General features: G+C 44.1%; 1 protein-coding gene across 1 annotated transcript in view; it reads left to right on the top strand.

The window, feature by feature from the left end:
- Window positions 1–25,704, top strand: part of CPPED1 (calcineurin like phosphoesterase domain containing 1) — a 738,666-nt gene that overhangs the window by 114,391 nt on the left and 598,571 nt on the right. Inside the window, exon 2 of the mRNA XM_044089183.1 lies at window positions 1,608–1,826. Coding sequence (XP_043945118.1) covers window positions 1,608–1,826 — 219 coding nt within the window. The remainder of the gene's footprint in view (window positions 1–1,607; window positions 1,827–25,704) is intronic.

Here is a 25,704-nt window from a genome sequence, read left to right as displayed (position 1 = left end):
TCTCTGACCTGGTCCTGATGAAAATGCTACACATTCATAAATCAAACTGTATGAGAGTCACCTGCTCCAGGGATCCTATAGTAGCCTCCGACATGAACAGGTCATGCTGGAGAGACGGACACATCTCCCAGAGACTGACACTTCTCTGGAACAAGCTTCTAAGTTGTGCAACAGAGCCCCTCCATGACCCTCTTCAAATGCAATCTAGATCAATGGATGGGTAACTGCAAATTCACTCCTGGGTGGCCCATGTCCCTACTGGACGGAGGAAGTCTGTATTAACTACCATACACCTTTACCTCTGCGAACTTCACATGCCAAACAAATGACAATTGGGGTGACTCTGGTTAAATATGGCTAGGCTTGTAAGGGCTCTAGGGCTGTTAGTCTAGTAACCTTCTATGAACCTATAAAAGTTTCCTGCCATGTCCTGTAATCTAGACCTTTGTTTTAGCGTAACAGACTTTTATATTACAGCACCTGAGGAGAGACATTGACAAGAGTTAACAGAAAGATATATGCTGGGGACAGAATACCTTTGTCAATATCCATGTCCCTTGCGACTTCTGCATTCTAACCCCAGGACTGCACTATAAGTGAAATGTATGATTGTTTTGTTAGCAGTTCATCACTTCCATCGCTTTGTAGCTTCACAGTGTCTGATCACGCTGTTTGAAAAATCCTAAACGTATCCCAGTGGCCTGCTACTGGCTATAAACAGAATGTCCACGATATAGATCCTGTCCCATGCAAGTTCCTACATTGCAGTGTTTTGCATTCAGATGCATTGTATATAGTTTCTTGAATGCATGGCCCACTGGTGAATTATATGTTGAGGGTGTTTTGTTTTTTGTGAATTTGTCACAAGTACATTTTGCATATCAATTTGTTCTGCTGCATCTTACAGCTTAATTAGAACAACTGCCTATCCATTGTAGAAAATTGGACTGGGTTATTTGAACCAGTACAAAGTCATTATGAATTTACAGTAGGCAGGTATGCATACCTATATTTGTGTTTCTGATCAGTCATTATTTTAGCAGTGTGAGTGAAGTGTCTCCTTGGCTCGATTAAACTAATAAAGTACGTTGTGTAATTGCCAGTCATAAACAGTAATGCACTCAAGTAGCATTGCCCAAGTCAATGATTTGTAAATTTTGAGTTAAATCTGCTGGTTCAAGTGATATATCTGTTTTGTCATCTTCAGCCATCTAGGTGTCAAGAGTAGCAAAGTTGTGCAGCACTGTGGTGGGATGTCTGTTTATGGTTAGTGCTTGTTTTTTTGCATTTGTAGTGTATATAGAAGCCTTTATCTGGTAAAAAGATGTATGACAATTTTTAACACTCCTAATAATCTCTGTACCCCCCCGCCCGCCCGAAAGAATATGTTGTTGAATGTGAATAAGAGTAACTGAGTTAAATGAAACCATATCTGGAGACTTTCTCTTTTTGATATTAACCTGAAATAGATCTGTTGGTTTGCTGACAATGTGCAATCACAGATGGTGGGAAGGAGGAGGGCTTTTTATGTATTTGTACTTGCAGTGCGTTATGTAGTTGAACAGGAAAGGTATTTGAATTTCTTTCTTTCCATTTTCTTATTCAAGAAGATGAAAAGGAGTGGAAGGGGCCTTTCTACTTCATTCAAGGAGCAGATCCACAGTTTGGTCTAATGAAATCATGGGCTGTCGGTGACTGTGAAAATGGAGGCGATGACTGGGAGGAAGAAATCCAGCTGACCAAGCAGGCAGTACAAGCTGTAAATGCCCTAAAACCCAGACCCAAGTTCTTTGTACTCTGTGGAGATCTTATCCATGCCATGCCAGGTAAAACCTGCTGTAATTATTTTTTTTTAATGCTCAAAATTTGTATTTCCAAGTGGTATCTGTGCTTTGCATTTTTTCATTTTCATACATATGTGTGCTATAAAATATGACACACCAGCGAGTCAGAAATGAGCTATAAGTCGCTATCTCTTAAGGCAAATGCAGTCCTTGTTGACCTTTAGGACGTAGTGTGCTATGCATGCTCTGCTCAGTGGATGTAATATTCTCAGGCTACACTTACACCTCTCCCTTCCTATGATACTCTGCATAAATTTCCATTTTCCAGTTTATTCATACCACTGAACTCATTCCGTTGGGTTGCAATGCATTTAGATTCTGTTTTTAAGATTGTTCCTTTTCCAGTCTGGTGTTGAGAGTAGGTAGGCAACTGTGTCATTGGGCATTTTGTTGTAATTTAAGAATTTGGTTCTCAGTTGAAAGCACTTTCTACAGTAAGGGGATTCCCACCCTTCATATGGGCTGAGATTGATTAATTGATTTTGATCTTCGATGGTTCAGCATCATCTTTTCCTTAGGGTTTTGGGCCCACTTTAGCCATCACAACTTGTACATGTAACTGTGATTGCAGCAAAGGGAGGTACTCATGCTGCCAAATACAGTTAGTGTGTGTTTTGTCCAGGTCCTCAGCATGAGTTAGAAACTTGTGCTCTCTGTGCAGATTTAACTTTATGGAACTACTTTATTACTTTATTTGTATTATAACTACTTTATGGAAGTAAAGGGAGCAGATTCACACCTGTGTTTGAGATTTACACTGAAGGTGCATGTTTCTGCCCCAGTCAGGATATCCTTCCGTCTGGCCCAGTTAATTTCCAAGGGAATATCTTCAAAATCCAAATATGTCATCCTACCAAGGTACTCTTCCCTTATCAGACACGTCATTAAAGGCAGTGGCCCCTTTGGTATGTACAAATCCAAGCATATTGCTCAACTTGAAAGGTCCCACAGATTTCTAACCAAGAAAGTTAAAGGTCTTAAATCCTTCGACTACAGAAATATGTGGCACAAATCTCCTTGTACTCAGTAACCTAGAGGTTGCTGAGCTGTGACCCGTGTCTCACTTTTCAATCCATGAAAGGCCCAGTCCTATTTGACCTCCTATTTCTTCTCAAAACCAGTGGCTGTACAAAATCTTTGCCCTGTGGAGTTACAAACTAGCTGGAAGGATAGATTCCTAACTCAGTGTATTCCTAATCTGTAGAATAAGTTGCCACTACAGCTCCAAAGGAAGTACTGCTTTGGCTACCTTCAAGGTTAGTCTTGATGACTGGATGATTAGACACAAGTTTACACAATGTTATCACAAAGGCCCTGCTTTAATTGGGATGTGAACATTATTAAGTGCTTGAAAAGGGTGGCAAGAACTTTGTCTGCTTAAAGTTGTATATGGTAAGGCAACTTATGGTCCCTGTGATCTCTTGCCTAGTATGATTTTCTTCGTGTTTCACTGTTGCAGTCATTACATTTGGGTAATCTGCTGGCAGGTTGCCCTCAGTCGGCCTGAATATCAACATCTTGGGTCCTGCGTCGGTTGCTGTCTCCTCTTCCATGACGTCAGGTCGTCAGGGGTATAAAACATGCAGCCGACGCCATTTGATTCAGTCTTTTCTTGCCGCACGGTGCCCGAAGCAGAAGCAGTTCGCAAGTGCCGGTCGTCCGACTCCTGAAATTTTCATATTCGAGTTTCAGAACCAAAGTCTTCAAACTAAAGCTAAGTACCCCGTTGAGGAAACTTTTTCTTGCTCCTTACCGATGTCAGTAAAAGTTAATAATTGCATTACTTGTGGGAAGCAAATACCTCATAAGGATTTTCATTTGTACTGTATTCCTTGCCTAGGCCCAGATCACAATGTGCCTTGCTGTCGGTTTTGTGCTAGATTTAACCAACGCACTATTAAGCATCGGTATATTTTTGCTTCTAAATATTTTGGTTCAAGATTTAATTATCCTGAAATGTCATCGGTTAGCAATCCAACTACCGGAGTTCACAAAAAATGCAAAGAAAAAGACCGAGATAGACCGTCGAGGTCCAAAACTGACGACGAAGCTTCTCCTAAGCCAGTCGTCAGCTCGCCGGGTACTCAGTGAGGCACTTTCGCAGCCCCTGATACCCTCTACTTTTGAGTTGCAGGCCTCTACCAAGACCCATTCGGAGTCCGGTATGCCGTGAGTATCTGAGTATTGAACCCGCGGATGTCTCTCCCTTGGATGGGTCCGGAGCCGCTGAGCAGGCACCGGCTTCTGAGGGTGTTTTCAAGCCTCCGGCGCCAGCAAAAAAACAAGGTCAAAAACAACTTCTATGCCTAAAAAACCGACGCATGAGCCACGTTGATCAGGAGTTCCCAACCCTCCCCCACTAAGAGGCCTAGGCAAGGCATTGATTATGAATCTTCAGATCAGGTTTCCATTTCTTCTAATTCCTCTTCTGATCAGGAGTTTTCTATTCCACCCTATGAGGATTCTGATGCAGAGGAATCCATCCCATCTGCATCTCCTCCTGAGGATTACTCTTTTGGAGAGACTTTGCATACTTTTAAGGGAACATTTTCACTGGGAGAGTCAGGACTTCTCTGAATCAAAAAAGAGGCTTAGGGATTTCCTTCTTCCTCAGCATAGGCCTTTGGCAATTCCTCCTGTATTAGACATTGTGGATGATGTGTTCTCGGAATCAAGCATGGCTCCTGATTCCCCGCCTCCGGCTCCTAGTAAGCCAGACAGATATTACAGGGTTCCTGACTCCCACAAGTTTCTTTTCAAAAATCCTGCTGCTGATCGTGAGACTATTTCTCAGGGTCCCAAAGATGTAAAGGCCTCTACAGCCAAAAATCCTACTCCTTCTGATAGAGATTCCACGGCGCTGGATAGATGGGGTAAGAAGGTTTATACGTCTGCAACCTTGGAAATCAGGGCTTTAAACTGCCAGTTTCATATGCTTAAATATCAACAATATGTTATGGGCTTACTGAAACAGAAAATTATGTTGGTTTATGATTGTGTGGAAAATAAGAGTTACAGGAATTATTGCATTCAGCAGAACAAGTTGGAAAGCATACTTTGCAATGTGGTTTTGATTCCTTGGAGGCCTCTTGTAGGGCCGCCGTTACTGGATCTGTGATTAGAAGGCATGCCTGGCTCAAGGAGCAAAATCTGCCTGATCATGTCAAAGCTAAATTGTTGGATGCTCCTTTGCAGCATGATACTCTGTTTGGTAATAAGGCAGAAGAGGTTTTAAAGAAAATGGAAGACAAAGCTAAATCTATGCAAACTGTAAAAGATTTCTTGCAAGTGCAGTCACCCAGGTTCAGTAGGCACTGGCCTACTAAAAATTGGTCCTTTCCTGTGTCCAACAGAGCCACTCAGGACAAATACAGGCGCTGAAAAGGCTCCAGATACCAATCACAGGGTTCATACAGGTCAAAGCAATGGGGTGCCTCCACCTCCAAATCTGGAAGAAACAAAGCACAGCCCTACAGTAAGCAGTCTCAATGACTTTCCTCTACCATCACCAAGCACTTATCTTTTGGCAGCCCCCTTGGGGGGAAAACTAGCACTTCATGTTCAAAATTGGCAGTTAATTACCCAGGTCAAGTGGGTATTAAACATAGTATCCCAGGCGTACAGATTTAATTTCCATACTTTGCCAATTCCAAACGGATGTCCAGATCTGCCACAAAACCAGTGGGCAGAGGCCCAGAAACAAGTCATGGCCCTCGTGGATATGGGGGCTATTCAGCCGGTACCAGAAAAGGAAAAAGGACAAGGTTTTTATTCAAGACTTATCCTGGTACCCAGAAAAGACCATTCATGGCATCCAATTCTGGACTTATCGATTTTGAACACGTTCCTGGACATTGCAAAATTCAAAATGCTGACTTTACAACAGCTACTGCCTATGAAAGGCAGGAATGCTTGGTTAGTAACTCTATACTTAAAGAGGCATACCTGCATATCCCAATAAGGGAATCATGCAGAAGATATCTCCTCTTCAAAGCAGGTATTTTGCATTACCAATTCTCTGCACTGCCCTTTGGCTTATCTACTGCGCCCAGGGTCTTTACAGAGTGCCTGGCACCAGTAATCGCATTCTGCAGACAAAGAAGCATTCAAATGTACCCTTATCTGGACGACGGTCTCATTCAAGCAGAGGACAAGGACACTCTTCAACACCTGGCGTTTGTAAAAAGGCTTCTAGCATGCCTAGGGTACACCATAAACGAAAAGAAATCACAACTGGTACCCTCAAATAATTACATTCCTGGGTGCAAGCTTGAATACAACTGCCCAGATGGCTTACCTCACGCCTGACAAAGGCAACTGTCAACATACTTCAAACAAATGGCAACAAAAATCCAGTTATCTGCAAGACAAATTCTGCAGGCTTTGGGGTTCATGGCATCCTGCATTCTACTAATTCCATATGCGGGACTGCATATGAGGAAACTTCAATGGTACCTAAAAAGTTTATGGAGTCAATATTGTCACAGTCTGGAAACAATGATTCCTCTCATTCCCTGCCTACAACAGGAGTTTCTTTGGTGGGCAGAGACATGTCACCAAAACAAGGGACTGTCATTCACTCTACCCCCTTCCACCCAAACCCTAACTACAGATGCATCAGACTATGCTTGGGGGGCCCACCTGGCAGGGAGATGCATTTAGGGCAAATGGAGGCCAAACCAAATGCATCTACATATCAACCAGAAAGAGATGCTAGCTGTTCAGAATGCTCTGACAGCCTTCAAAGACTTACTTCATCCAGGACAACTACTGATAAAGACGGACAACACCACAATTATGTAGTACATAAACAAGCAGGGGGGTACACATTCCTACCTCCTTTGCAGACTAGCCATGGCCTTGTGGAACACAGCCTTGACTTACCAAATACATCTTCAAGCTCAATTCCTGCCAGGAAAGCAAAATACTCTGGCAGACGACCGAAGCAGAATTCTTATGGACCCGCGTGAATGGAAACTGGATCCACAAATCTTCAGCATGTTAACACAGAAATGGGGGAGTCCAGGCATAGATCTATTTGCCTCTCCCCAAAATTATCAGTTGGACAAATTCTGCACAAGAACTCATCACAAAAAAGCATGGAAAGTGGATGCAGTATCCTTCAGCTGGAAAAACCTATCCTTCTATGCCTTTCCCCCTCTGCCTCTACTCTCCAAGGTCTTACTAAAAGTCAGACAGGAAAAACCAAAAATGATCTTAATTGCTTGGGACTGGCCTCGCCAGCACTGGTACCCACTTCTAAGGAATATCTCTCACCTTCCTCCATGGTACCTGCCTCAAATACCTCATCTACTGTCTCAGCAGAACTATCAAATTCTGCACACTCAGCTCCAAACTCTGAATCTTGCAGCATGGCTAATCAACTAATTATTCAAAAACACTTCTCAGTAAATTTGTGATGGATGTCATTTTGGAAGCCAGAAGGCCTAGTACTAGAAAATCTTATGCTGATAAATGGAAGAGATTCTGTGCTTGGAACCAAGCACAAGGAATAGACACCGCACAACCCAATATTCCTCGGATTTTACAATATTTGACTGAGATGCTTGACAAGGGCCTATCTTTTTCTTCAATAAAAATCCATGCCTCTGCCATCTCGGCTGATTACAACACAGAGCCTCCCCTCTTTTCCCATCCTCTGCTTAAACAGTATCTTAGAGGCCAAAATGTAAGGCCTCCCAGAAGATCACCAACTCCTGCATGGGACCTCAGTTTTGTGCTGGAAAAACTCACCCTGCCTCCTTTTGAACCAGCAGCTACTGCGGATATACAATTTCTATCTTGGAAAACAGCTTTTCTCTTGGCAGTCACTTCAGCAAGAAGGGTTTCAGAACTACAGGCTCTCATGGCAATGGAGCTTTTTATTACATTTTACCCAGACAGGGTGTCCCTCAGGACAAATCCTTCTTTTATGCCTAAGGTGGTATCCAGTGTGGCTCTTAACCAGACCATTCACCTGCCAACATTTTACGCAAATCCGCAGAACAAGGGGGAGCGGATTCTGCATTCATTGGATGTACACAGACAACTAAGATTCTACTTAAACAGGACCAAATCTCTAAGAACGTCTGAGCAACTACTTGTAGCATTTGCTGCAGGGTCAGAGGGGAAGGCTATATCAAAGCAGACTATTTCTAAGTGGATAAGCCACTGCATTTGTTTCTGGTATTTGCACCATGGTAAACCTGTGCCCAAGGGAATCTGATCACATTCCACCAGGGCTGCCTCTACTTCAGCAGCTTTTCTCAGAGGGGTCCCAACAAAAGACATTCTAGAAGCTGCAACTTGGAGCTCTGTTCATACCTTCACAAAGCATTATCATTTACCTCTCTTCTCCAAATCCAGGACAGGCTTTGCCACTGCAGTCCTGCAGGGCCTTATAGCTGCTCCTAATGCTGTTTAGTTCCATCCTCCCACCCAGAGCTTTGGGATTCTACCCAAATGTAATGACTGCAACAGTGAAACACGAAGAACATAGTACAGTCGTGTACACTTACCATAAATGTAGATGTTCGAGTGTATTCACTTACCCACCCTCCATCCCCCTTTCTATATCTCTTCTTTCCTTCACTATACTCAAAAGCCTTTGTGGTGTATTTGCTTTTAGTTGAAGGTAAAGTTTATGTTTCTAAAAGTGCATTTATGTATTTACTGTTTATTTATATATATATATTTTTGCCCCCCCATTTTGGGGGCACCTGACATCTGGGGCAAGAAAAACTGAATAAAATGGCATCGGCTGCATGTTTTATACCCCTGATGACCTGACGTCATGGAAGAGGAGACAGCAACCGCCGCAGGACCCAAGACTTTGATAGTCAGGCCGACTGAGGGCAACCTGCCAGCAGATTACCCAAATGTAATGACTACAACAGTGAATACACTCTAACATCTACATTTATGGTAAGTGTACACAACTGTACTTTCCTGTTTCTCTAATAATTTAAAGTCTCTGAAAAACCCTCTTCCCACAGCCCCTAGTTCTGTTAATTCCACAGACTGTCAGAGTGGGCCTTGTTCTTCCATCTCTTTTTTTTTTTCCTCCAGTAAAGGAAATTCAAGGGTCTTCTAGTTTAATAAGCTTATGTCTAGCAAACAGTGTGCCTTTAAGGCCAAATGTGATAAATTAGTTAAAATCAGCCAAGCCTTTGTCTACAAGAAGAGGTATACAGAGTTCTTTGATGGAGGATCTCCCTTCTATTTCAAATGACTCTTGTAGTTGTGGGAGAGCTCTGTATCAAGAAAGGAATCTTCTGTGTTTTCTGTTCACACTCTAGATGTTATGAAACTTATGTTTTTCTCCTTCAGTTTGACAGCTTCCTTAACTAATGGATGTTCTTCGTGTTTCACTGTTGCAGTCATCACATTTTGGTTCTCTGCTTGCAGTAGTCCTCAGTCGGCCTGATTGTCAAAGTCTTGGGTCCTGCATCGGTTGCTGTCTCATCTTCCATTACGTCAGGTAGTCAGGGGTATAAAGCATGCAGCCGACGCCATTACATCAATCTTTCTTGCTGTGCTGTGCCTGAAGCAGAAGCAGTTCACAAGTGTTGGTCGGCCGACTCCTGAAATTTTAGTTTTCGAGTTTCAGATCCAAAGTCTTAAACTAAGCTAAGTACCCCATTGGGGAACCTTTATCTTGCTCTAAACTGATGCCAGTAAAAGTTAACAATTGTATTTCTTGTGGAAAGCAAATACCTCATAAATATTTTCATTCGTACTGCATTCCTTGCTTAAGCCCAGACCACGACATACCTCACGGTCGGGTTTTGTGCCTTATTCAAACCTCGTACTATTCGTCGTCTGTTCATTTACGCATCTAAATATTTTGGTACTCTGTTCAGTTATCCAGAAATGGCTTCGGTAAGCCACCCAACTACAGACATTCCAGAAAAATGCAAAGATAGGCAGAGACAGACCGCATGGGTCCAAAGCTGCTGACGACACTTCTCCTAAGCTAGTCGCCAGTTCGCCGGTACTCAGTGAGGCACTTTCGCAGCCCCTGATACCCCCTACTTCAGATTCCCATGCCTCTACTGAGACCCATTCAGATTCTGGTATGCTGTGAGATGCTTCTTCGACTGTGGAACCTGCGGATGTCTCTACCTTGGATGGGTCCGGAGCCGCTGTGCAGGCACCGGCTTCTGAGGGTGTATTCAGGCCTACTGACTTGCATATTAAACCGACGCCATCTTTTTCTTCAAGGCCTAAAACTCGATCCATGCCTAGAAAACTGATGCCCAGACCGCATGGTCATGCCCCTATGCCTAAAAAACAAATGATAAGAATGGCTGAAGACCTTCTTACTCTAATCAGGGGAAGCCACCCTTCCCCCTCTAAGAGACCTAGAACTGATTTTCGTTCTAATTCTTCTGATCAGGACTCTGAAATTTCTGTTTTCTCTGATGACCAGGATTTGCCCTTATCTACCTATGAGGATTCTGATGCAGAGGACTCCATTCCCTCTGCTTCCCTTCCAGAGGATTTCTCTTTTGGTGAAACCTTGCATACTCTTAGGAAGCATTTTCGCTGGGAAAGCCAGGATTACTCTGATTCCAAAAAGAGGCTTAGGGAATTCTTACTCCTGCCTCAACACAGGCCTTTAGCTATCCCTCCTGTACTGGACATTGTAGATGATTCCTTCTCGGAATCTAGCCTGGCCCTTGACTTTTTACCTCCTGCTCCCAGAAAACCTGATAGGTATTAAAGGGTACCTTACTCTCACAAGGTCCTCTTTAAAATCCTACTGTGCATCCTGAGACGATTTCACAGGGACCCAAGGGCATTAAGGCTACTACTGCCAAAAATCCTACCCCCTCTGATAGAGATTTCAGGGCACTGGATAGATGGGGTAAGAAGGTATACACTTCTGCAACCTTGGCCATTAGGGCTTTAAACTGCCAGTTTCATATGTTAAAGTATCAACAGAATATTGCTGGATTGCTTAAACAGAAAATGATGTTGATTCCTTACTGTGCTGAAAATATTTACAGGATTTAATGCATTCTGTTGAACAAATTGGAAAACATACTTTGCAGTATGGTTTTGATTCATTAGAGGCATCTTGCAGGGCTGCTGTCACTGGGTCTGTACTTAGAAGGCATGCTTGGCTTAAGGAGCAATCTTTGCCAGATCGTGTTAAAGCTAAATTACTGGATGCTCCCTTAAACCAAGACCACCTGTTTGCTTGCAAAGCAGAAGTAGTACTTAAAAAGATGGAGGAAAAAGCTAAAGCTACGCAAACTGTTAAAGATTTCCTGCAAGTACAGACTCCCAGATTTAGTAGGCATTGGCCCTCTAAGAATTGGTCCTTTCCTGCCTCTTCCAGGCCTTCAGTCCAAACCCAGAACCAGCAGAACCCCCAGGCTTCAGTCCCAAGGTACCCACAAGCCAAAGCAGTGGGGGCTCCCACCTCCAAAGCAGGGAGTAGTAAGACCCCCCCCATGATAAACTGTCTCAATGACTTAACTTTAAACCTTCCAAGCCCTGCTCAACTGACTGTTCCTTTTGGGGGAAAGATTGCCCTGCATGCAGAAAATTGGGAACGCATTACCCAGGACAAATGGGTTTTAACTATAGTTTCCCAAGGATACAGATTCCACTTCCACTCCTTACCAACCCCAAACAGTTGGCCAGACCTACCTCCAAATCAGTGGGCAGAGGCTCAAAAGCAAGTTCTCTCTTTTTTAAGCATCAGGGCTATTCAACCTGTCCCAGAAGAAGAATGGGGACAAGGTTTCTACTCACGACTTTTCCTGGTGACCAGAAAAGACAATTCCTGGCGTCCTATCCTAGACCTGTCTATCCTAAACACATTTTTGGTAATCCCAAAATTCAAGATGCTAACTCTTCATCAGCTGCTTCCCATGCTAGGCAAAGATGCCTGGTTGGCAACACTGGATTTAAAGGAAGCCTACCTGCACATCCCAACAAGGGAATCTTGCAGAAGATACCTATGCTTCAAAGCAGGCTACATGCACTATTATTTCTCTGCACTGCCCTTTGGCTTATCTACTGTGCCCAGGGTATTCACAAAGTGCCTAGCTCCAGTCATTGCATTTTGCAGGCAAAGAAGTATTCAAATATACCCATACCTGGACGATTGTCTTATTAAGGAGAAAGCCAGGACAGACTATTAAATCATCTGGCATTTGTAAAGAAATTGCCAAGGTCTTTGGGGTACACCATAAATGAAAAGAAATCACATCTTGTTTCTGCCAACAAATTGTATTCCTGGGAGCAAGCTTGAATACAACTTCCCAGATGGCCTACCTTACGCCAGAGAAACAAATTCAATTGACAGTCTACTTCAAACTGCTGGCCACCAAGACCCAGCTATCTGCAAGGAAAATACTGCAAGCCCTGGGGTTCATGGCCTCTTGCATTCTATTAATTCCATATGCAAGACTGCATATGAGGAAACTACAATGGTATCTAAAAAGCCTATGGTGTCAACATTCTCAGGATCTAGAATCAATGATTCCTATCATACCTTGTCTAGTGATAGAGTTCCTTTGGTGGGCAGAGGCCTGCCACCAAAACAAGGGACTGCCATTTACTCTACCATCTGCCGCCCAAACCCTAACAACAAACGCATCAGACTATGCATGGGGGGCTCACTTGGCAGGGCAGTGCATTCAAGGCAAATGGAACCCAAATCAAATACACTTGCATATCAGTCAAAAAGAAATGTTAGCTGTACAGAATTCTCTGACAGCCTTCAAGGACCACATTCCTCCAGGACAATTATTGGTAAAGACGGACAACACCACTGTTATGTGGTACATAAACAAGCAGGGGGGAACCCACACATACCCTCTCTGCAAACTAGCCATGGCTCTGTGGAACACAGCCTTCAGCTACAGAGTGCACCTACAGGCTCAATTCCTGCCAGGAAAGCTAAAAACACTGGCAGACGACCTAAGCAGAAATCTCATGGACCCACACGAGTGGAAACTGGAACCAAAGATATTCAACATGTTGAGAAACAAATGGGGGAGCCCAGTGATAGACCTGTTTGCCTCCCCCCAGAACTACCAATTGGAAAAATTCTGCACAAGGACTCCCCACAAACAAGCTTGGAAAGTGGATGCCCTGTCCTTCACCTGGAAAAACCGATCAGTTTATGCCTTTCCCCCTCTGCCTCTCCTCTCCAAGGTACTGCTAAAGATCAAACAGGACAAACCAAGGACAATGCTGATTGCACCAGACTGGCCACGCCAACACTGGTACCCCCTCTTGCACAGGGTGTCACTGCTGGCACCGTGGCACCTGCCTCAGACCCCTGCCCTGCTGTCCCAGCAGGGGGGCCAGATTCTGCACCCACAACTTCAAACACTGAACCTGGCAGCCTGGCTAATTACCTGATCTCTCCATTACCATCCCTCAGTAAGCAAGTGATGGATGTCATCCTGGAGGCAAGGAGGCCTAGTACTAGAAACTCCTATGCTGAAAAATGGAAAAGATTCTGTTCCTGGAGCCAAACTCAGGGGATGAGCACAGCAGCTCCCAATTTACCCCATATTCTTCAATACTTAACTGAGATGCTTCACAAGGGCCTTTCCTTTTCCTCCATCAAAATTCATGCCTCAGCCATTTCATCTCATTACAACACAGAACCACCCCTCTTTTCTCATTCACTGTTGAAGCAATTCCTCACAGGGGCCAAAAACTTAAGACCACCCAGGAGAGCCCCTACTCCAGCCTGGTACCTTAACTTTGTATTGGAAAATCTCACTCTACCTCCTTTTGAGCCAGCTGCAAATGCAGAGTTTAAATTCCTTTCTTGGAAAACAGCCTTCCTTCCGGCCATCACTTCAGCAAGAAAAGTGTCTGAATTCTAGGCCCTCGTGACAGTGGAGCCTTTCATCATCTTTCATGCTTACAGGGTGTCCCTTAGGACCAATCCCTCCTTCATGCCCAAGGTGGTATCCAGTGTGGTCCATAATCAGTCCATTCATTTGCCAACCTTCTTTTCTAATCCACAGAACAAAGGAGAACAAATACTGCACTCCTTAGATGTGCACAAACAACGTAGATTTTACTTGGACAGGACTAAACCTCTCAGGAAATCTGAACAGCTGCTGGTTGCATTTGCTGTAGTGCAGAGGGGAAGGCCATTTCAAAGCAAACCATTTCTAAGTGGATAGGCCATTGCATTCATTTCTGCTATAAGCATCATGGAAAACCTACCCCAGAGGGGATAAGACCACATTCAACCAGGGCTGCATCTACCTCTACAGCCTTTCTCAGAGGTATCCCTACCTGGAGTTCTGTACATACCTTCACCAAGAATTACCACTTGCAAATTTATTTCTAAATCCAGAGCTTTATTTGCCACTGCAGTCTTGCAGGGCCTTATAGCTGGTCCTAATGCTAGCTAATTACCTCCTCCCATCCTTAGCTTTGGGAATCTACCCAAATGTGATGACTGCAACAGTGAAACACGAAGAACATAGTACAGTTGTGTACACTTAACATAAATGTAGATGTTCAGGTGTATTCACTGTTGCAGTCCTGGTTACCCTCCCTCCAGCGCCTGACTTCTATTGACTTTACCTGTATTCTTGTTTACTATGCTTAAAGTTTTTTGGTGTATTTGCTTTTTTGTTGGAGGTGTAACCTTGTATATAATTGCTTCCCATTATGGGGGCACCTGACATCTGGGGCAAGAAAAACTGATGTAATGGCGTCGGCTGCATGCTTTATACCTCTGACTACCTGACGTCATGGAAGATGAGACAGCAACCAACGCAGGACCCAAGACTTTGATAATCAGGCCGACTGAGGGCTACTGCAAGCAGATAACCCAAATATGATGACTGCAACAGTGAATACACTCGAACATCTACATTTATGGTAAGTGTACACAACGGTACTTTTTTGAGTATGCTGAGTTAGCCAGGGTGATTGTGAGACTTTAGCAAAGAGACAATTTCAGTTCCTTCCCTCTTTCTCAGTCCTGTAAGAGGTTTAAATGTGATTGTGAGTGCTCCGTTCCTTTCAGCACTATTTGAACTGCTCCAGTCCTTGTGCTTTGCTCTTCAGATGCCAGAATGTGATTCTCTACACTCATGCATTCTTCCTTTTGGATGGGCAGTGCCACTTCCCTGAATTCGTGTTGTTATTTGGTGGTTCTGCATTGACCTTCCTTCTATAGGCTTGTCAGTCTGCATCAACTTTGGCTTTGTTTCTTCAGCACCCTCGCCAGTGCTTACTCAGCCCAACTGGGCATGTGTTATGGTCATGATTATTTCACCCAGCGTTGGGTAGAATAATGTTGCTAAGGCCAGAGCAGGTTACCCAAACTGAGACAAATTTAATGGTCCAGTGTCTACTACCCTGACATTAGCTACTGCAATGCCAGTGGATCCAGCATGTGCAGGAACATTTAGGACCTATGCACCTACAGACTTTGGGGTTGAATAAGTGGCCTACAGTCCCTGGTCTTCAGGCACCCTTAAAGTTTTTTTTTTCCCAACATATATTAAAAGCTCCCTGTGGCACCTACAAAAAAAAAAAGATAATTCTCTTAAGGAATGGACCCCCATTTCCAAGTCAGTATATGATTAAAGTTTAAGCAGGTCAGAAGGCCACATGTGAAAATAAAAGTTGTATTTACATATTTTCTGGTGTCTTTGGAGTGTGGTTCTTCGAGACCTTCTGAACTGCTTAGATTTTGTTCTTGTTTAAGTGTTGAAGGCTGTTTCCCTAATCTCGTACTGGTATATGATTAAAGTTCATGAAAGTAGTATCGCTTCAGTCTCTGATGTTAGCCAAAAGTGCTCTTCGTGGCACCTGCGGTATGCCCAGAACTGACTCCTCCTGTAATCCATATAGAGTTACTTGTATCGGTAGCATATCTAAATGCGACTGTAAATTCTTTACTACTATTGGTAACTGTCTGTGTATCTTACTAACACATGTTCTCGTTTCTGTCAACAAATCCTGGTATTTTCTGACTTGTATGTACGTAAGACAGTGTAATCACTGGGTATAGCAGTTTTAATTATCAATGCTACTTTTGTCATTTTTTCCCCCCTGGACTAATATATCTGGTTTTCTTGCATCTGTTTTTTGAAGTATCGGTAATTGGTGATCCCATGTGATATAAAATTCTTCACTATCTACAATGCTTTGTGGTTCACGTTTCCATTGCTTCTCAACTGCTTCTATATAGTGTTTGCACAATCCACATTGCAACAATCGTGCCATATTATTGTGCCCTTCAGTACACAGACCCTGTACTACAAGTGTATCACACTCCGCAACAAGATATGTGACTGTTTCTAGTTTGTTTTTTACAGAACCTGCATTTGCCTGCTTCTCCCACATGTTCAACGGACTCTGTAAACCAACGTATACATTGTCTACTGTCCTGGGCCATGACGATCAACCTTTTATCTTTTCGTTTCAGTTCGCCTCTCCTTAACCACTCTGATTGACATGAGGTTGTTCTAGGAGACCTCTGTACTTGCCACAGTATTTATGCCTTTTCCATATTTCTTGCCTTCTGATTTGATCCTTCTCTTTATATTCTTTATTTTGTTTTTTGGCACATTCGGTTGCTGCCTGATTTTTGTCTACTTCTGGTTTGATGTTCATTCCTGCTTGATACGGAAAAGCTCTGCTAAACTAAGCAGGGAAGTCATCTTAGCCTGCTTCTCATCAAGTTTTCAAACTTTCATTATGTTTGGATCTGGTGAGGTCATCAGATATGTGTGCAGTCCAATGAATTGGTAGAGGTACTTCAGTTCGAGAAGGCGCCTGTCTCCTTCAGAATGAGGAATATATAATCTTAGTATGCACTGATTTTTATATATCATTTGATATGCATAAAGCATTTTTTTTGTTTTGTTTTCCTGTCCAACTGATCCTATACCTTTTGGGGGCAGTCAGTTACACCAGAACTCTACGTTAGAACAGAAAGAGGAAATTGGTTTCTAGCTTGGACTTTATTCCTGGATGTTAAGGTAATTTTCAGTATTAGTTTTAGACTTCTGAAGTATTCCTAAATGAGTATTAGTTGCATTTTTTCATGCCCATCCTTCACCAATTCCCAAATATATATACACTCCCTCCTGCTCAAGTTCCTTTATGTCACAATCCTGTCCCAAATTGATATTTTCTTGGTGCTGCAGCTTTCCTGCTTTAAATATTGTATTTGCACATTTATCAAGACCCAGTGACATTCATGTATAGTCAGAAAAAGTTTTAACCACATGCAGTTCTGGTTTTAGCTCTTCATCTGATGAACTGTACAGTTTTAAGTCATCCACAAAAAGTAGATGAGAAGTCTTTCAAACAACATTGTTTTCTGGGAGCCAAATTGTAACCATAGTCTAATCTGTTAAGTAAATAGCTGAATGGGTTGAGAGCAAGACAAAGCAGCAGTGATGATAGAGACTCACCATGGAATATCCCTCTTTAAATTTTTTCCCCTTTGTTAATAATGTTTCCTTTTGTCATGGCTTAACTGTGAAGTGGTTTACTATTGTTTCATGGTCACTGTAATATTAATCAGTGTAGCTGGTACATTGATAAGCAATGTTATGTTGTCCTTATCCTTGCCTTCATTCATTTCTTCTCAGTTCCGACTCCACCTGTACTAAAGCTCAAGAGCTTCCACTGGCTCGAGGCTATACCCTATCCCATCATGACTTGGGAATATTACCTAGATTTCGTTTGGCACTAAACAGATCGGGTGCTTCCTCTTTGCTTAGACTAAGTTGAAATATTTCTCTTAATTTTTCTTACCTTTCAGAGTTGTTACAGTTTGAATGCAGTGTGTTTTGTAAAGTTTTTAGTGTTAAAAGTGTGCTATAGATCTTTCTAACTTGTTCTTGTGCTACTTTTGTGGTTGGCTGACGTCTACCGCTAGGCCTTCGTATTTTTCTCCTATCCCGACCCTGAACTCATTTAAATTAGAGAGTTTTTGGGGTTTCTGCTTTATTTTGTGTTTGTAGTTTGTTATATCCTCTTTTTCCCTGCCATTGGGGTGTCCATTTAAGTTAGAGGGCTCCCATCTGCCCCATTTAACTTAGAGGGCCTTTCCTTGTTTTTTTCTTTCTGTGAGGAGTTGGTCGTTGTTAGAGACTTCTCCTCGTATTACCCTTCCTTGTTAATCTTAACAAAAAAAAAAAAATGTTGTTGTGGTTGTTGCTGTTAGTGTGCTTTCCCTAATATTTGCCTAACTTTTGCCTTGTAGTTTGCTGTATAAGTTTAGGCTCAGTTATGTCTAAGAATACCAGAGAATCTAAACCTTCGGGTTTTAAAAAATGGGACCAGTGCAGCAAGAAGATGGCTTTGACAGCTGGACAGACCAGTTGTGTGTATTGTATAGGTGCTGTCCACCTACAAGAATCTTGTTCATTTTGCCATGCTTTCAGTTCCAGAGTGCTTATGGAGAGAAAGAATAAGCTGATTGTCAGGGGCTTGTTGAAGGTACCTTTTATTGAAGCTTTGGAAGGGACTCAGAATTCTTCAAAATCCTCCCACCATTCTCCATGTGCTAGATCGAAAAAGTCCTCCAAAAGATCTTCGTCCGTGGCTCCATCATCGGAACCTACAAAGAAGCAAGCAAGAGTCATCCTCGGACCCGAAGGCTATCGGGCCCGAACCAGCTACCTCTTTGTCTCCACTGGTGATATCAGAGCCAACAGCATTCCACCTTTGGAGCTGGTCCCAAGTCCTGGAATTGGTCTCCTTGGTGCTACACTCTCCAATTTTATAATCCATGAAATCCTTGACCCCTATCCTCTCGATCTTCCAGGAGCCTTTCAGATGATGTGGAGTGGGTGGTCAAGAGGCTTTGACCCAGGCCCAGAAGGATTCGGGACTGACAACCATCTCTTCCCCTTTGTTGATTCCTTCTCCGACGCATGTTGTGACTTTGGAGCTGGAGTGCTTGGATCTGATTGTAGTGGAACAGTCGGAGCAGAGACCTGCTCCAGGATCTTTCGTCCTGACTACCACGCTAACCTCCTTGGATGTTCTTCATCTCACATTGCTGCAGTCCTAACACTTGGGTAGTCCGCTGTCCACGGTCGGCCCGAATATCAAAGTATAAGGCTGACGTCGGTCAGGGCGCATTTAACTGACGTCAGGACGTCAGGCTACAAATGCGCATGACCGGCGTCATATCCTCAGTCTTTTTTGCCGCATGGTCCGATGCAGAAGCAGCATTGCAAGTGCCGGTTGGCGTTCTGAGATTTTTCTATTTAGAAGTTTCAGACCGAGTTCAAAGTTGGCTAAGTACCCCGTTGGGGAATATTTTTGTTTTTCTTGTCTCAGTCCTTTAGCGGATGACAGGAAAAGTTAATAATTGCATTTCTTGTGGGAAACAGATACCGCATAGAGATTATCATACTTTGTGTATTCCTTGCTTAGGGCCTGAGCACGACGTTGTTGGCTGTCGCTCTTGTGCTAGATTTAATAAACGCACTATAAAGAGAAGATTGGATTGTGCAAGGTTAGTCTTTGGGAAGCGGTGCAATTATAAAATGCCGTTGGATGCTCCGACGCCCGCTTCCTCGAAGAAGCGCAAGGACAAGACAGTTAAGCCTAGGCTAGAAGAGCCGTCTGTACCGGACGCCGGTTCTTTAGAGGTGTCGGTGGAGCCGGTGGCTCCGCCGGAGATTTCTTTGTGTTCACAGAGTGAAACTTTATTATTGCAAGATGTGGCCTCTCAGGAGGCAAGTCAGGCTGAGGGGGCTTCTCAGGTTACTATACTCCCCTCCCTTCCTAAGGTGGTTAGGCCCTCTCCTTCTGTTACTAAGGCTTCTCCCAGGGGCAGGCCAGGTTTGGCTTCAGTTGGTGTTACCCCTAGCTCTTCAGGTACTATGCCCAAGAAGCATATGCTTAAAATGGCAGAAGATTTGATTACTTTGATTAGGGGTTCTATGCCCCCTCCTGCTAAGAGACCTAGGGTGGAGCCTGAGCTGGGGGGTTTTGAGCAAGCTTCAGATGTTTCAGAGTCTTCGGCTGAAGACTTGCAGGAATACTCTCCTTATTCTGATTCTGATGTGGATGATTCTACTCCTTCTGCTACTCCTCCTGAGGATTTTTCTTTTTCAGAAACTCTTCATTCCATGAGGGAGCATGGGAAGGTCAGGACTTCTCTGATTCCAGGAAAAAGCTTAGGGAATTTCTGTTTTTACCCCAGCATAGGCCTTTGGCTATACCTCCTGTTTTGGATGTAGTGGAAGATGTTTTTACAGAGGCTTCTCTTAATCCTGATTCTTTGCCTCCTGCTCCTGTTAAGCCGGATAGGTATTACAGGGTGCCTGACGTTCACAAGTATCTTTTTAAAAGTCCTAGGGCAGACCCAGAAACTGTTAGCCAGGGGCCTAAAGGTGTTAAGGCTTCTGTTATTAAGAATCCGGTTCCTACAGATAAGGAGGCTAGGGCCTTGGATAGATGGGGTAAGAAAGTTTATACTTCTTCCACTCTTGCTATAAGGGCTCTGAATTGCCAGTTTCACATGTTGAAATACCAAAACTATCTCCTTTCACAATTGAAGTCTAAGGTTGATGCTCTGGCAGTTGGTATTGATTGTAAAGAGTTGCAAGATTTAGTCCATGTTTCTGAACAGGTGGGTAAGCATTCTTTGCAATGTGGTTTTGATGCTGTACAGGCCTCGTCTAGGGTGGCTGCCACTGGGACTGTTCTTCGCAGGCACGCCTGGCTGAGGGATCAGAATTTGTCTGAACATGTTAAAACAAGGATTTTAGATGCTCCTTTACAATCTGACGTGTTGTTTGGGCCTCCTGTTGAGACGGTCTTAAAGAAAATGGAAGACAAGGCTAAGTCTATGCAGACTGTTAAAGATTTTTTGCAAGTCCAGCCTCCAAAGTTTAGTAGAAATTGGCCTACTAAGGGGTGGACGTATCCTTCTTATGATTCCCAGTCTAGGGGTAGATCTAGACGTGGTAAGGGCAGAGCTCAGGGCTCTTTCCGGCCTAGAACAGGGAGTTCTCCTGCACAGGCTTCGGTGAGGGCAGGGGTCAGTCCTTTCGTAAACAGACCCAATGACCTACCTTTTCAGCTGCCAGAGCCTGCCTGCCTGGCAGCACCTTTGGGAGGAAGGTTGGCACTCTTCAAAGAAAATTGGAGTTTAATTACCCAGGACAGATGGGTATTGGATATCATACACCACGGCTACAGGTTTTATTTCCATACCTTACCTCCTTTCAGAGGCATGCCAGACGTTCCTCCTCAACAAAGAATAGAGGCTCACAGACAGGTTTCTCTGTTGCTCCAACTAGGGGCCATACAGCCGGTCCCTCTGCCAGAAGTGGGCCTAGGATTTTATTCTCGCCTGTTCCTAGTACCAAAGAAGGGGAACACGTGGAGACCAATTTTGGATTTATCTATCCTCAACACTTATCTGGACATTCCCAAGTTCAAAATGTTGACGTTGCAGCAGCTTTTACCTCTGCTGGGCAAAGATCATTGGATGGTAACTTTGGATCTCAAGGAGGCTTACCTTCATGTTCCTATCAGACTCAGTTGCAGAAAGTATCTGCGCTGAGCTGGGACTTCTCACTATCAGTTCTCTGCATTGCCCTTTGGCTTATCTACTGCCCAGAGTGTTCACGAAAGTTCTGGCTCCAGTGATAGCTTTCTTCAGACTAAAAGGAATACAGATCTATCCTTATTTGGACGACTGCCTGATTCTGGCTCAAGGAAGGGAAGAGCTTCTTCGTCATTTGGAGTATGTGATAGCAGTGCTAAGATGCCTAGGGTATTCTGTGAACGAAATAAAGTCCAGTCTAGTACCCTCTCAAGACATGTGCTTTCTGGGTGTGAGACTGAATACAGCAGCCCAGATGGCCTTTTAACCCCGGACAAACAAAAGAGTCTATCCCTTTACTTCCGTCAACTATCTCATCAGTCCGGGCTGACTGCAAGGACAGTCCTTCAAGCCTTAGGGTTCATGGCATCTTGTATTCTGGTGCTTCCCAATGCCAAACTGCATATGAGGAAGCTACAATGGTATCTCAAAAATGTATGGACACAGCACTGCCAGGATCTGGACACTGTCATTCCAATAATACCTTGCATTCAGAAGGAATTTTTGTGGTGGGCTCAGGAATGTCACCTAAACAAGGGACTCTCTGTGACCCGGCCAGAGGCAAGTCAGATTTTAACGACAGATGCCACAGACAAAGCTTGGGGAGCTCCTCTGAATGGAAAATGGATACAAAACAAGTGGCCTGTCAGACTACTACATCTACATATCAACATGAAGGAGATGTTAGCAGTCCAGTTTGCATTAATAGCTTTCAAGGAATTCCTTCTTCCAGGACAGGTGTTGATTCTAACAGACAACACAACTGTCATGTGGTACATCAACAAGCAAGGGGAACGATTCTTATCCTCTATGCAGGCAAACAATGATTTTGTGGGAGACTGCTCTCAGTTTACAGCTCAATCTTCAGGCAAGGTTTCTGCCAGGAGCACAGAACTCCTTAGCAGATGTGTTGAGCAGGCAATTATGGATCCCCACGAGTGGAAATTGGATCCTCATGTATTTCAGAAATTGACAGTGTCATGGGGAACTCCAGACATAGATCTGTTCGCTTCTCCACTAAACCATCAGCTGCCAAAGTTTTGCACAAAAAGGTTTCATCCCACAGCTTGGAAAGTGGATGCTCTTTCTTTCAATTGGAGCAATCTTCATGTGTATGCCTTTCCACCTCTGCCTCTCCTCCCAAAGGTACTTCTGAAGGTCAGACAGGACAAGCCAAGGATGATTTTAATAGCTCCAGATTGGCCTCGACAGCACTGGTACCCATTACTGAGAAGTCTAGTACGGAAGCCTCCATGGCCTTTGCCTTGATTCCACACCTGTTGTCACAGGAAGACGGCCATTTGCTCAATGTCAAACTTCACTCTCTTCACCTAACAGCCTGGCATATTCTGTTTTGAGCCATACAGGGTCTCATCTTCCACAACAAGTTTTGAATGTGATTTTGGAAGCTAGAAGGCCTAGTACAAGGAAAGTGTACGCAGATAAATGGAAGAGATTTTTATTTTGGAGTGCAGCAAAGGATTTTGATGTTTCTGAGCCTAATTTAAGTGTGGCTCTTCAATATCTTACTGAGTTACTGGACAAAGGTTTGTCCTTCTCTTCTATTAAAGTTCATGCTGCAGCAATTTCAGCTCACTATGATTGCGACCCACCATTGTTTTCTCATCCTTTGTTCAAGCAATTTCTTAGAGGGGCAAAGAATATCAGACCCCCACGAAGAGCTCCTACTCCTGCTTGGGATCTCAATTTTGTGTTGGAGAAACTCACTCTACAACCTTTTGAGCCTGCAGCTACTGCTGAGTTGAAATATTTATCATGGAAGACTGCTTTTTTATTGGCCATTACCTCTGCAAGAAGGGTTTCTGAATTGCAGGCCCTTATGGCAGTTGAGCCTTTCTTGATTTTCCATAAGGATAGGGTTTCATTACGTACTAATCCTTCCTTTATGCCTAAGGTGGTTTCTAGTGTGGCTTTAAACCAGACTATTCATTTGCCTACTTTTTATGCAAATCCCCAAAATAAAGGGGAAAAGATTTTGCACACTTTGGATGTACACAGGCAGTTGCGTTATTATTTGGACAGAACTAAAGGGTTCAGGCAGTCTCAGCAGTTGTTTGTTTCTTTTGCTTTGAGTTCTCAGGGCAAGCCTGTGTCAAAACAAACTATTTCTAAATGGATTGGGTTTTGCATTGCTTTCTGTTATTCCCATCATGGCAAGGAGGTTCCAGCTGGGATCAGGCCTCATTCCACTAGGGCTACTGCCACTTCCACAGCTTTTTTGAGGGGAGTGGCAACCAAGGATATTTTAGAGGCAGCTACTTGGAGTTCTGTGCATACCTTCTCTAGGCATTATCACCTGCCACTTTACTCTAAGTCCAGGGCTGGTTTTGCCACTGCGGTTTGCAGGGCATTTTGGCAGCTCCTGCTTCCTTATAGTTAGCCATCCTCCCTTATCTCTGCTTTGGGATTCTACCCAAGTGTTAGGACTGCAGCAATGTGAGATGAAGAACATAGTACAGTTTTGTACCTACCATAAATGTAGATGTTCAAGATCCACATTGCTGCAGTCCAATTTACCCTCCCTCCTTCCCCTCTGTACTTGGAGGTGGTTGTGTGGGTTGGGTTGTACATATTGTGTGTATTGTATCTATTGTACATATAGTTAGTGCGAGGGTGGTTGGTTATTTGTTTGCTGTCTTTGGTTTTGACCTTTCTTTTAAGGTCTTCTGACATCTGGGGCAAGAAAAGACTGAGGATATGACGCCGGTCATGCGCATTTGTACCCTGACGTCCTGACGTCAGTTAAATGCGCCCTGACCGACGTCAGCCTTATACTTTGATATTCGGGCCGACCGTGGACAGCGGACTACCCAAGTGTTAGGACTGCAGCAATGTGGATCTTCGAACATCTACATTTATGGTAGGTACAAAACTGTACTTTCCATCGTCTGCTGAGGGGTCTAGGGGGCTGACGTTCCCCCATCGGGTCCGGATTGAATCTACCTCTCTGGGCTTAGGTGCAGGTGAGCTTGGCACCTACATTGGCCTCTTAGTCCACCACCTTGGTTTAGGGGGAGTCTTCTGGTTTCTCAGAGCTCCCTTGGAGTGGGGCCATGGTCCTTTCAAGGTCATGAGGAGAGTGCTGTTGCCCCAGATGACTCCACTCTCTGATCCTAACACTTCTCCCTCCCAGGCGTGGAGACCCGAAGTCCCAGGATGCCCCACTGGACAAAACCATCTCTTCTAAAACCTCTCCTGAGTACCTCTCTGAAGAGGAAACATCTAGACTCCCCTGAGGAGTCCATCACTTCAGACACAGACTGCGATGATTCAGAAGGGTCCCCACGGTCACCCTCTGAGGATGTCTCCTTTGCAGACCTCCTCAAGATCCTTAAACAAAGAGGTGGCTGGAAGTCCATTAACCCTTCTGAGGATGAGTCCATGTACCTGGAGGCTTTTGGGTCTCGCCCCTCCACCTCTTGGGTGACTCCGCCTTTTGACCAGTTCTTGAATGCAGTCAGTCGGAATGCTCTCCAGAGTCTGTGGAACCTGTTCCGAGGAGGCCAAATAAATTTATTACAGCACCCTCTGATAAAGAGTTATTCGCAAAAGGTGTCCCAGTAGATGTTATGGTGGTGGAGGCAGGCACCAAAAAGGAATTGTCTGAGACTTCCTCATCTGTCCATCCACCGAATAAAGAATCTCATACGATGGACAGATACAGAAAGTGCATGTTTTTGTCGGCTTCCTTCACCCTTAAGTCGCTAAACTATCTGACCCATTTTGCTAGGCTCCAGAGGGATCTCCTGAAAGAGCTAGGTGATACCCTCCAAGGTTCTACAGCTGTGGGGGTTTCGGACAAGATGACCTCTCAGCTTTCCAGCTTAAATTTTGTGGTAAACACCTCCATGTGACTTATCTCTTATGCGGCTGATGGAGCGAGTAGGGCTGCGGGTACAGAAATTTGCTTAAGGCGGCATTCCTGGATGCATTTATGCAAGGTTGCAGAGCCCTTCAAGTATTCCTTTATCAACGCCCCTTTTGATGGCTCTTCCTTGTTTGGGTCAAAAGTGAAAGCGACTCTAACCAGGTGCGAAAAAGAGGGAAAGACTCTTTCTGCCGTTGGACTCTGGGGTAAGGTCTGGTAGGGAGGGAAAAACAAAGGCCACAAGGGGGGAAAATGTGGTTCCGTAAGTCCCAGAGAGCATTTCCAGGTGCACGTGGTGATTCTTCCCCCCCGGGTCAGAGGGGGAAATAACAATGGAAGATGACCTCGCGGCAGAGGGGGTCCGCAAAACCAGGGTGACA

Source organism: Protopterus annectens, chromosome 12.part0 (genome assembly GCF_019279795.1).
Source record: "Protopterus annectens isolate FY-2018-M chromosome 12.part0, PAN1.0, whole genome shotgun sequence".
Classification (NCBI taxonomy): Eukaryota; Metazoa; Chordata; order Ceratodontiformes; family Protopteridae; genus Protopterus; species Protopterus annectens.
This window is presented reverse-complemented; position numbering and strand designations above follow the sequence as displayed.